Source organism: Nicotiana tabacum, chromosome 19 (genome assembly GCF_000715075.1).
Source record: "Nicotiana tabacum cultivar K326 chromosome 19, ASM71507v2, whole genome shotgun sequence".
Lineage (NCBI taxonomy): Eukaryota > Viridiplantae > Streptophyta > Magnoliopsida > Solanales > Solanaceae > Nicotiana > Nicotiana tabacum.
In genome coordinates this window covers 130,696,838-130,708,352 of record NC_134098.1, presented here as the reverse complement: position 1 = coordinate 130,708,352, position 11,515 = coordinate 130,696,838, and the positions used below count along the sequence as shown (strand labels likewise).

Here is an 11,515-nt window from a genome sequence, read left to right as displayed (position 1 = left end):
GGATTGAAGAAATGACAATCCAAATTCAATCCAAATAAGTTCAGATTGGATCGAATTTTTTAAGTTCGGTCTTGAATTAATCGGTTTGGATATTTTGGTAGATATTTCTTCTTTTTACAAAAATGAATATTCAAATGAAGTACTCATGTTAAATTGCCTGAAAATTTCCTCATTCTTAACGCAATTATCCAAATGAAGTATTCAAGTAATGAAATTATTATTAAAAAAAAAATACAATAGAGACATTAATACGCCGATAAGAAGTAGAAATATTAAAACCATGTCCAAATAGAAAGTACTCTCACGTTAACTTAGTAAATAATATTGAATATATAAGATAATATCTAATGGGTAGGGTATTGAACTTATTACCATTGACATATGGATAATGGAGATAGACTAAATATAAAGTATAAGAAATTCGGATTTTTGGATATCCAAAAATTCAAAGTACCAAATCCAATATCCAAAAAATTAAAAAATTAAATTCATAACCCGAAAATCTAGACAAAAAATTCAAAAAATTCGAATTTCGGATTTACCCAAACTAGAAAAATATTATATTCTTTGAGATCGCCTATGTGTGATTCATACTAAGTAGCTAACCGAAAAGGAGAAATGAAAATCCATTTTTCTGAAAGGATGCCCACCCACTTTTCAGGAAAATATCTCTCCTTTTCAGAAGCTTTTTCGTTCATACGTTACCCTCTCTCCCTCCCTTTGACTTCTCTATCCTTTCTCATCTTCTTCTAGTAGTGTATCTCTTTCAAGATACCATTTCAAAGAGGTTCCTTTTAGGAAAAAATGGTGGTACATATCTCTGCCACAATATTTTAGTCCGATCAAGTCTCTGTTCCAGTCTCTATTTAATTTGAATTTCAAATATAATCATTAATATGTTAGTATGCTTTTACTATAATCCGTTTAAATTATTAAAGTCAGTTTTTTTAATTCTATACCCTTTTTTCCCCCCATATACACCCGTTAGTTAAATTAATTAAGTTTTGTCTTTAAATGTAATTTGTTAAAGAAGATTAAATTACTCTAACGCCCTATAATATTATTTTAAATTCAGCTGCAATTACAATTCTTGTATTTTAAAATCAAGCATTTACTCTCCTATGTTAATTAAAGAATGGTTAATGAATTTCTAGAATTAATATCAACATTCTCTAGGGGTGCACTCAACTCTCAACATAATATACAATTTCAACATACTATTGGTTTTTGTCATGTCAATATCTTACCAATTACCATAACTAATCAAGTATATCACCTCCCTATTTTAAACACTTTACCGCGCTGTGATACATCTCCAAGAACATTATCATTAGCAAAGATGGGAACTTGGTTTGCATCTCTACCTTCACAAGGTAGGGAGGGATAAGGCTGCGTACATACTACCCTCCCCGGACCCCACTTGTGAGATTATACTGGGTTTATTGTTGTTGTTGGGAACTTGGCTTGCATCATTGCAGTTTGATGGGTCACTCTGCTCTTGCTCGTTACAAACAAGGTCGACGCCAAGTTCCTTTACCTTCAGGCTATTCAAACTAACTAAAATAGAAATATCATCTCCATCTTCTAGCAGGTCTCCAAATTTCCAGTGACTTAACCATGTTATTTCTTCATTACCTTCTGGCACACCGAAAACTCTTGGAATGTGGATCCACTTCAGATCTTTAGTCCTATTATGTACGATATTCTGGTGTGTACGCCAGTAAGCTCTTGAGAACTCGTCCTCTTGACTTTCATAACTTGTATACACAATGGCTATGGATAGGCCTTGGATATTGTTGAGAGGTTGAGATATGGTAAAACTTACTGAATTCAAATTTTTTAACTTTGTGAACCAGCTAGGTACTTTGTTTCCCGGAAGAAATGTACTAAAGATTCCTTGCTCGTATAAGCCCTGTTTCAGTCACAGAAATCAACGGTTAAGGATCAACTGTAAACATAGATGGGGTAATCATAGGGAGAGCGTGAGACAAGAACCTGCAACGGAAGCATTCTCATCTTGTAACTCGAAAAGAGGTCCATTTTCACCATAGCATTTTCCATAGTTTCAACATTCAGACCAAAACATTTAAGCATCTGCGGGTCAGCATTTTCTAGAGTTTCTAACTTAAAATTCCCCTGCATCATGACTAGACTGTCACAATTGTAATCGTGACCCAGGATTGGATATTTCGATAGCAATGATTGGTATGCCATCATCTCTAAGGATGAGCAACTATCTATGGACAGTTCTGAAATGCTAATTGGCATCTCAGTAAGTGATTTGAGCATCTTACAGGACTTGACACTGAGGTTTTGGAGCTGAGGGAGACTCTTGACCCACTCTGGGAGGCAGCTAATTGAATTTTCACTTAGATCCAGTTCTTGGAGCAGCGGAAGATTGCTAAACTTCTGGGGAAAACATTCATCAGACAGCCTGCAACTCACAAGACTCAAGCTCACCAAAGAGCTTGGTAAAAAGGCCCATGATATTTCAGGAGAGTTTCTTGGCTTTGGTATCCAAGATGAAAATAATGCCTGTAATGATTTCCACTCGGTGGTGGTACAGAGTATTTGGTTTAGACCAATTCCATCAGCTCTTAGAACTTTCAAAGAATCTATCATGTTAAGCTCCATTGGCAGCCACTCCAGGCTTGAGCAAAAGGATATATCAAGTGTCTTAAGAGTTTTAAGTTTGCCGATATTTCTTGGCAGCTTTCTGATGCTCTTGCAGTCTTTCAGATTCAGTAGGGTGATTTCTTGGAGGCAACCAATAGTTTCATCAATATCAACCAGTTTAATACAATCTTTAAGAATTAGTTTCTCAAGTCGGGGCATTCCAGCGAAGCTCGGTGTTCTGGTAAGTTCCCAAGAATGACTAAGGTTGAGAATCCTGAGAAATCTCAAAAACTGATTGAAGAAAAGCATTGAATTAATTTCTTTTTCTAAATTTACTATCTTCATTAAGCCAAGAAAACTACTGAAAGAGAAAGAAAAAAAAAAAAAGGAAAAGAAAAGATGATTTATACCTCAGTTTCACTCCATGTTTGTTGTAAATTGCTGTACCGCATGTCAATACAAACAAGGCTTTCCCAGGAAAGGTCACCAGGTACGGATTTTAAAGGGCATTTACGCCAAGACAACCATTTTAATCTCTTGGGAAATTCTTTGTAGCATCCATTGAGGTTCACATCATTTAGTTTGAGCACCCTTAGGTTTCGCATTATCGTAAATGCATCAGTTCCTATGCTGTAGTTTGAGTTTCTTGATGAAGTGTCGATTGAAGGCCATGAATAAAAGCCAGAAGAGGGCTGTTGCAGCGAAACATTATGATCTGCACAGTTCTCTACATGATCTTTTAGGAAGCGGCTTTTCGAGCCATTGAAAAATCTTTTGGCTGATTTATCTTCCATCAACATAGGTATGTCAAGGCTGATCCCTTCAATCCTTTCAGTGCCCTAACAGGAAATTTGGAAAGAAAAAAATAAATTGCGAGGGTATGGCACATCAAAGAAGGGCAATGACGGGCAGAACACACATACTAAATGTCTTACAGTCTTATCGTTCAACACTCTGAAAGAATCCTTGTTATTCCAAAGTCTATTGCGTTTTCCAGGATCCTGCGATTCCCTACGAACGATATCTCTCCCAAGGTCTCGAAGCAACTGATGCATCTCCAACTTATTTAGGTCATTGATTGTCAAAAGACTTCTATCAATGAGGTTTTGCATTCCAATTATTGTGTGAAAACCACATCCATTCAGTATTCTGACGGAGTCGTCTCTATCCATCCCAAGAAAGAAAAGAGCTATATGAAGGAATATATTTTTGTCATGGTCATCTTCTAGAGAGTAAAAACTCACTTTAAGTTTTTCAATGACATGACCATCGGGGATTGTTTCCAGCTTTTCTAATGCACTTCCCCATATTTCTGGTCTTCTACCCGACAGAGCTGAACCTAAAACACGAAGAGCTAAAGGAAGTCCTGCACATTGAATAACAACCCGTTTTGAGAGCTCAAGATAAATTTCCAAAGGATGATCTTCTCCGAAGGCATGCAAGCTAAAAAGCTTTAGGGAATCCATTTTATTCAAGGCTTCTACTTTAAGTACCTTGTGAGGTACAGAAGGCTTTAGCAATGACTCATGCCTCGTTGTTATAATGATTTTACTAGCAGGATTAAGCCATTCTCTCATTCCTAAAATTGTATCTATCTGGTCAACTTCATCAATATCATCAAGCACAAGAAGAATTTGTTTATAGCGTAGGGCATCTTCAATCATCATAATTCCTTCATCAGCATTGGATATCCTCTCTTTGTTTCCAACAATATCATAAAAAACTTGCTTCTGCAGACGAACTAAGCCATTACATTGTTTTGCAGTTTCACTGATGTTTGCAAGAAAGCTGCTTCCTTCAAATGATCTTGCACTTGAGTTATAGGCAAATTTGGCAAGGGTTGTCTTCCCAATTCCACCAATCCCACAGATCACATATAGCCCTACATTAGTTGATCTATCTTGTAACCACAAGATAATATCTTCAGCCCGATAACTGATTTCGATGAGGTAAGGAGCATTGTTTAAGGCTCTGGGACGTAGCTTGCTTGCAATCACTTCAACAATATTCTCAATGAACTTTGACTCATGTCTACAAGTTCCGATTAAAATGTGAAGGCCATTAAAATCTGAATTGAAGAGCTAAACAAACATAGGGTGATGGGAAACAGAAATATGTTATAGAGAAGTACTCTATAAAATTGAAAAAAGATAAATACTGAAATACATACAGATGAAGAATTTATAATCTTCAGGATTACAAAGACCTAAAGACTTTAATCTAATAATATGAAGGGGCATTAGAAGGACACAGCGCCTCCGTATTTCAACAACATACTGATGCCACCAGCCATCAGTTCTACAAAAAACAATTTAGCTATTGTTCAACTTTTTCCTTTTTTTGACAAGTCCTGATCAACATAATGAAACACGAGAAAAAAGGAAACTTTTACTGAACTGGTGGTAATAAACATTAAAGAGATCATGATAAAGAAGTGTTTAAGCGCATGAAATAAGGAGATTTCCCTAATTACCTAGATGCCTAATTATCGCAATCATTAAGGATTGTGTATGTTATAATCAACATATTTAACCTAGATGTATATAATAAATTTCACTCTAACATTGATTCTCAAGTTGTAGAGTATAGATCATATGCTCCAAGATTTCCACCCTTACTGGATCAGTATAAAAACTTACCCGCACCGGCAGGGGCGGATTCAAGATTTGAACTTTATGGGTTCAAAATCGGAACTTTACCACATCGTGTCTAATTTAATGGGTTCATACTCTATTTTTTACACTTAGTTAGTCAAATTTTTAACACTTCTACAGAGCCTAAGCCGAAGCTCCTGGGTTCAGATGAACCCGTAACTTCTTCATTGGCTCCATCCCTGCGGACCGAGCGTTTACACTAAATCAATAGAAACATGACATGTGTTTGCACATTCACTTCTATCACTTATCATGATTAATTAATGTCTGTTTGAAGTTGAATTGGTTTGGGGTAAACACTCGGTGCAGGTAAGTATTTACCGCATAAGACGGAATACACAGAAAAAAGTCAAAATTAAAATTTAGAATACCTAAAAAACAACTAATGAACTTTGTATGTTCTACTTTTCTTGGTTAATTTTGATAAAATTACTGACTTTAGTACAAAAGAAAAAATCTTGACCACTTGCAAGAGGCATGTAATGGAGAATCAAAGATACTATTTGTAACAGAAGTTGAGGGGAAATAGTTACCCATCAGCTTGATTTTGCAAGGGCATCCCTCCCAAATCAGCAACTTCCTTGAGAGCATTTCTCCAATCTCTTAACTTTTGACTCTCACCATTTACAGAAAAGGGCTGACCAAAACTTCCCTTTAGCTTCCTAACATCAGAAGGATCCACGTGAAAGAAGACAGGCAAAACTATGTGCCCAAAATTCCTCTTTTGCTCCAAAATCATGACAAGCAAATCAAGATACTTTTCCGATGATGCGTAGTTTTGGGACAATACAATCACTGACATCTTCGATTGCTCTATTGCCTTCTGCAATTTTGACTTCAAGTCCTCTTTTTTCTCCTTTTCACCGTCATAATCATCGTCATCACATTTGAATACATGAAACCCAGCTCTCACCAAATTTCTATGGAGATGGTCAGTGAAAGTCTTGCCAGTGTCTTTGGCTCTGAAACTCAAGAATACATGATATGAACATCTAGAAATAGAAGGCAACGAGGGTATAGCTTGCTCCATACCCAATTCAACAAAGCTCTAGCTACATGAAACAATTATTGATTCAAAGGGAAGGAACAAAACAATATTACAGGCAGGAATATTTTCTTAATTAAGGAGCCATCTATTTCCAACTTTGGCGATCTGATTGAATAAAAAAGTGAAGGCAGTTGTTAGAAAATGACAACTTTATGGATTTGCAATAATGTTTTTTTTTTTTCCTTAGGTTGACGTCATAAAATATTTTAGCTTTTTGTAAGTACAATTGTTGTAGCTATTATAAATATATTATATTATTAATGTTCATTTAGTACTCTGTTGTAAATAAGTTTCATGAAGAAACTTATCCATACGAGATTCCGTTGTAAATATGTTTATCTATTTAGTACTCTATTGGAAATAAGCCTCCTGAAGAAGCTTATCCTTTCGGTACTCTGTTATGGATAAATATTACCCATGGTAGAAGATTATATATATCTAGCACAACAACTTAGAGTAGCAGCTTACAAGCAACTTGCAGTAGCAGTTTGCAGTAGCAGCTTACACAACAGCTTCCTTTCTTCTATAAAGAGAGGAGAATTCAGTTCATTATGTACATAAGTTTGAAGTTTGAATAATATATTAGTTTCTCCCTATACTTGTCTTTACTTTATAGTCTTTATTTTATAACACGTTATCAGCACGAGACTCTGCCATCTCGAGAAAATACTTTGAAAGTATCAGAGGTACGAACTTTCTTTTTCTAAATAATGTCAAATCTTTCTAAACTTGAGTTTGTAGCCCTGGATATATCGGGCAAAAGTTACATGTCTTGGGTGCTTGATGCCGAAATTCATCTTGATGCGATGGGTCTGGCAGACATCATCAAAGATAAAAATCAGGCATCAAACCAAGACCGTGCCAAAGCAATGATATTCCTACGACATCACCTTGATGAGGGCTTGAAAATGGAATATCTTACTGTTAAAGATCCAGTCATACCGTGGAATAATTTAAAAAATAGATATGACCACCTGAAAATGGTCGTTCTTCCACAGGCACGCTATGATTGGACTCATCTAAGGCTACAAGATTTTAAATCTATCAGTGAGTATAATTCTGCTATGTTCAGAATTATTTCCCAATTGAAACTATGCGGTGATAATATTACTGATCATGATATGTTGGAGAAAACTTTCACCACTTTTCATGCCTCGAATATGCTCCTGCAACAGCAATATCGAGAGATGGGATTCAAAAAGTATTCTGAACTTATCTCACATCTTCTTGTAGCCGAGCAACATAATGGGCTATTAATGAAAAATCATGAAAGCCGACCTACTGGTTCTTGTCCATTCCCTGAAGTGAATGAGACGAACTTCCACCAAGCTAAGCGTGGAAGAGGACGTGGCCCCAGTCGTGGTCATGGCCGTGGTCGGGGAGGAAACTCTAATCGTGGTAATAACAATGCACCAAAGAACCCTCCTCACCACCAGCAGTGGAAAAGGAAGGAACAAAAGCATGAAGCGATGCAAGCAGCAAAGCCAAAAAATGCATGCTATAGATGTGGAGGAAAAGGGCACTGGTCACGTACATGTCGTACGCCAAAGCACTTGGTTGAGCTGCATCAAGTCTCCCTGAAGAAGACAGAGAAAAATGCTGAAGCAAATTTTATTTCTGAAAATAATTTAAACTTCATGCATTTGGATGTAGCTTATTATTTTGCACTCCCAGAAGGAAAAATAAGTCATGTGATCGGTAGTGAATCTGTAGAAATGTAAATATTTTAATTTTGTTGTTTGTAATAGATAGTATAGTTATGTAATTATTGTACATAAATAAAAGTTATGCTTTGAAAATGATGTTTACTATCATATTTATTTTGTTTATGTCATTTTAAAAAATATGGATGATCACGCCCAACTATGCCTTATAAAAAGGACTAAGCGGTCGTTGCAAATATAATCCGGTTTACAAGTTCGGAGTCGAATCCCACAGAGAACTAAGGCTTAGCTACAACTGTTCAATATTGCAAAGAAACACAAGTTCAAGTAATTTTCTAGTTATAAAGATTTGATTTTTATTTCTACTAATTAACTAGAAAATATTATAAAGCAGTAAAATTATCAACTAACATGGATGAAATTCTAGACAAGACTAAGGAGGTATAGAGTTATGATTTCCCCAATTGTCGGAATCCTTTCCGCTACGTTTCCTATAAATTTGCCTAAGTCTTCTCTATCGACCATGAGCACTCTAACTATCGTAACTCTCTCCCGAGTAATTACCATAATTTACTAGACATATTCTCCCAAATTATGCTAGTTGGCATTAAGTACAACTCACTCAGATCGCACCAAGGTTTCATTATCCCTAATCCCACCTTTAAACCTCAGTATTGATCCCTCATATACGTTTAGGAGTGATGTTGTTCAACAACTACTTAAATATTCACTCTCTCCCGAGTAATACATACTAAATAGGCACAGCTAATTGAGGGCCTTTCAATCAATCACAAGAATAATATAGTTCAACAAATAGAGAAAATACTACGACAAATCTATATTAACGTAACAATAAAATTATCCTTCAATAGGTTTCATCAAAACCCTAGATTAGGAAGTTAGCTACTCATACTCATAGTAACAATATCCCAAATATTTTGCATAATTAAAATAGAGAGTAAAGATGAAAAGATGTAGAAATAATGATTCTAACTCCAAGGGGTGATTCCACCAGCTCTTCTTGCCTCTAGCTGCCCAAAAACGTGGCTGCTGAAACCCCCCCTCCAAGTGATGTTTTTAGGTCTATTTATATGTGTAGAAGAAATCCTAAACGTGTGGGCCGAGTCTTAGTCAAACCCGGAACGAATTAAGTCTTCAAAAGTCGGATTGGACTTGGCCTCAGGCCTGGCGTCGCCAGCCTAACGACTGGAATTTGGCTGGCCTCGCCAGGCTAAAGCCTGGTCCAGCATGGCCTTTGGCTGGCCTCGCCAGGTCTCTCCTTTTCACTGTTCTCGAGCACACTTTCAACGTTTAAGTATCCATTTTGCTCTACTTTCATCTCCAATTCACCTACACATAAAATAGACTCCATTATGCATAAATAAAGTGTAATTTATCATTAAATCATGTAAAATGCAAGGCACATAATGTACGAAACTATGGAATTATAGCCACACATCAATGGATAATCCTCAAATTATGTTTGGATCAAAGACCAATCATGAAGATATTTGTGTAATTGATAGTGGACCAACTCATGCCATATTCAAAGATCAGAAATACTTTTCTTATTTGCATAAGGAAAAAGCAAATGTTTCAACAATTTCTGGTAATATAAGTTTAATTGAAGGCTCCGGAAGAGCTACTGTATTTCTGTCTAAGGGAACAAAACTTATTATTGACAATGCATTGTTCTCCTCGAAGTCCTGAAGAAACTTGTTGAGTTTTATAGATATCCGCCGAAATGGGTATCATGTTGAGACAATAGATGAAATAAACGTGGAATATCTTTGTATTACAAAGAATATTCACCTCGTGCGTACGTAGCACCCATAACTAGTAGCACATAACAATTACATTGCCTAGGGGGTAGTTTCCCCATCACAAGATTAGAAAGGAGACTTATCTCGCTACGAAATTCCATAACCGGCTCCAACACCTCTCTAACACCTCAACTCAAATCCAACCATTCTGAAACTAGTCAAACAACGTGAAAATCAATCAAAATATACTCCAATGCTTATAATTTAACAATTTATAATGATTCCCAACTCCGCTCGAAAAGTCAATAAAGTCAACCCTCGGGCTCACGTGCCTGGATTTCGAAAATTATCGAAAATAATTATTACGCATAACTTATATAGTTTATATTCCAAAAATCATCCAATGTTGCCCATGAATTGACGCTCAAATCAAGGATTTACCATCTCATAACTTGGGGCTCAAAACCCTAATTTTTACAATCCAAATACGGATAGAAATGATAACCAACAAAAATAATCATGGAAAAACATCAAAATAAAGGTCGGATATTTATCTGGTTAGAAATGCATTGTAGAAAAGTTACCAACTTTATCTTCTGGCTTATACTATTCAAATATTAGTACAGTTGAAGCACACTCTATCGTAAACCAGAAGTTTACTGATTCAAATACTTTTGTTCTTTGGCATGGCCGTTTGGGCCATCCTGGATCAATAATGATGAGACAAATTACTGAAAATTCGAGAGGGCATCCATTAAAGAAACTGGAGATTCTTACAAATGATGAATTTTCTTGTGATGCTTGTTATCAAGGCAAAATGATCACTAGACCATCACCAATGAAGGTTGGATTGAGTCTCCTGCCTTTTTAGAATGTATGCATGGGGATATATGTGGACCTATTCACCCACCAAGTGGGCTATTTAGATATTTTATGGTCCTAATAGATGCATCTTCAAGATGGTCTCATGTATGCCTACTATCATCTCGCAACCTGGCATTTGCAAAGTTATTAGCCCAAATAATTCGATTAAGGGCACAACTCCCAGATTATCCTATAAAGGCTATTCGCCTTGATAATGCTAGAGAATTCTCATCTCAAGCTTTTGATAATTACTGCCTATCAGTTGGAATAAAAGTTGAACATCCTGTAGCTTATGTTCATACTCAAAATGGCCTTGCCTAGTCATTTATTAAACGACTGCAATTGATAGCAAGACCACTACTTATGAAAATAAAATTGCCCAATACTGTTTGGGGCCATGCTATCTTGCACACAGCATCACTTATCCGTCTCAGACCAACACATTATAATAAATATTCTCTGTCACAATTAGTTTTTGGTCATGAACCAAATATTGCCCATCTACGAATTTTTGGATGTGCTGTATATGTGCCAGTAGCACCACCACAGCGCAGTAAGATGAGCCCCAACGAAGGTTAGGAATATATATTGGGTTTGAATCACCCTCTATTATTCGCTATTTTGAACCATTGACGAGAGATTTATTTACTGCTCAATTTGCAGATTGTCGATTTGATGAAACAAATTTCCCACAATTAGGGGGAGAGAAAAAGGAAATCAAAAGAGAAATTGTGTGGAAAGTTTCATCATTATCTCACTTTGATCCACGTACCCCTATATGTAATCAGGAGGTCCAGAAGATCATCCATTTACAGAATATAGCAAATCAAATGCCAGACACATTTACTGATTTGAAAAGGATAACTAAGTCGCATATCCCTGCAGAGAATGTGCTTATTCGAATTG

The 11,515-nt window shown here is 36.3% G+C and overlaps 1 protein-coding gene across 1 annotated transcript; it reads right to left on the bottom strand.

The window, feature by feature from the left end:
• Positions 1-1,136: 1,136 nt before the first annotated feature.
• Positions 1,137-6,441, bottom strand: LOC107775023 (disease resistance protein RUN1). Its single transcript, XM_075238629.1, has 6 exons — positions 5,804-6,441; positions 3,552-4,647; positions 3,027-3,455; positions 1,996-2,907; positions 1,435-1,912; positions 1,137-1,346 (listed from the first exon to the last, which is right to left on the bottom strand). Exons 1-6 carry the CDS (start codon positions 6,298-6,300, stop codon positions 1,273-1,275), a joined length of 3,486 nt encoding a protein of 1,161 aa, XP_075094730.1. The 5' UTR covers positions 6,301-6,441; the 3' UTR covers positions 1,137-1,272.
• Between the last annotated feature and the right edge of the window lie 5,074 nt (positions 6,442-11,515).

Excerpts from the sequence above, each read along its gene's own strand:
- LOC107775023 (XM_075238629.1), bottom strand. The coding sequence starts at position 6,300 with ATGGAGCAAGCTATACCCTCGTTGCCTTCTATTTCTAGATGTTCATAT. Across the intron at positions 4,648-5,803 it reads TTGCAAAATCAAGCTGATGG|ACATGAGTCAAAGTTCATTG; the intron begins GTAACTATTTCC and ends CGGAACTTGTAG. Across the intron at positions 3,456-3,551 it reads GAGTGTTGAACGATAAGACT|GGCACTGAAAGGATTGAAGG; the intron begins GTAAGACATTTA and ends ATTTCCTGTTAG.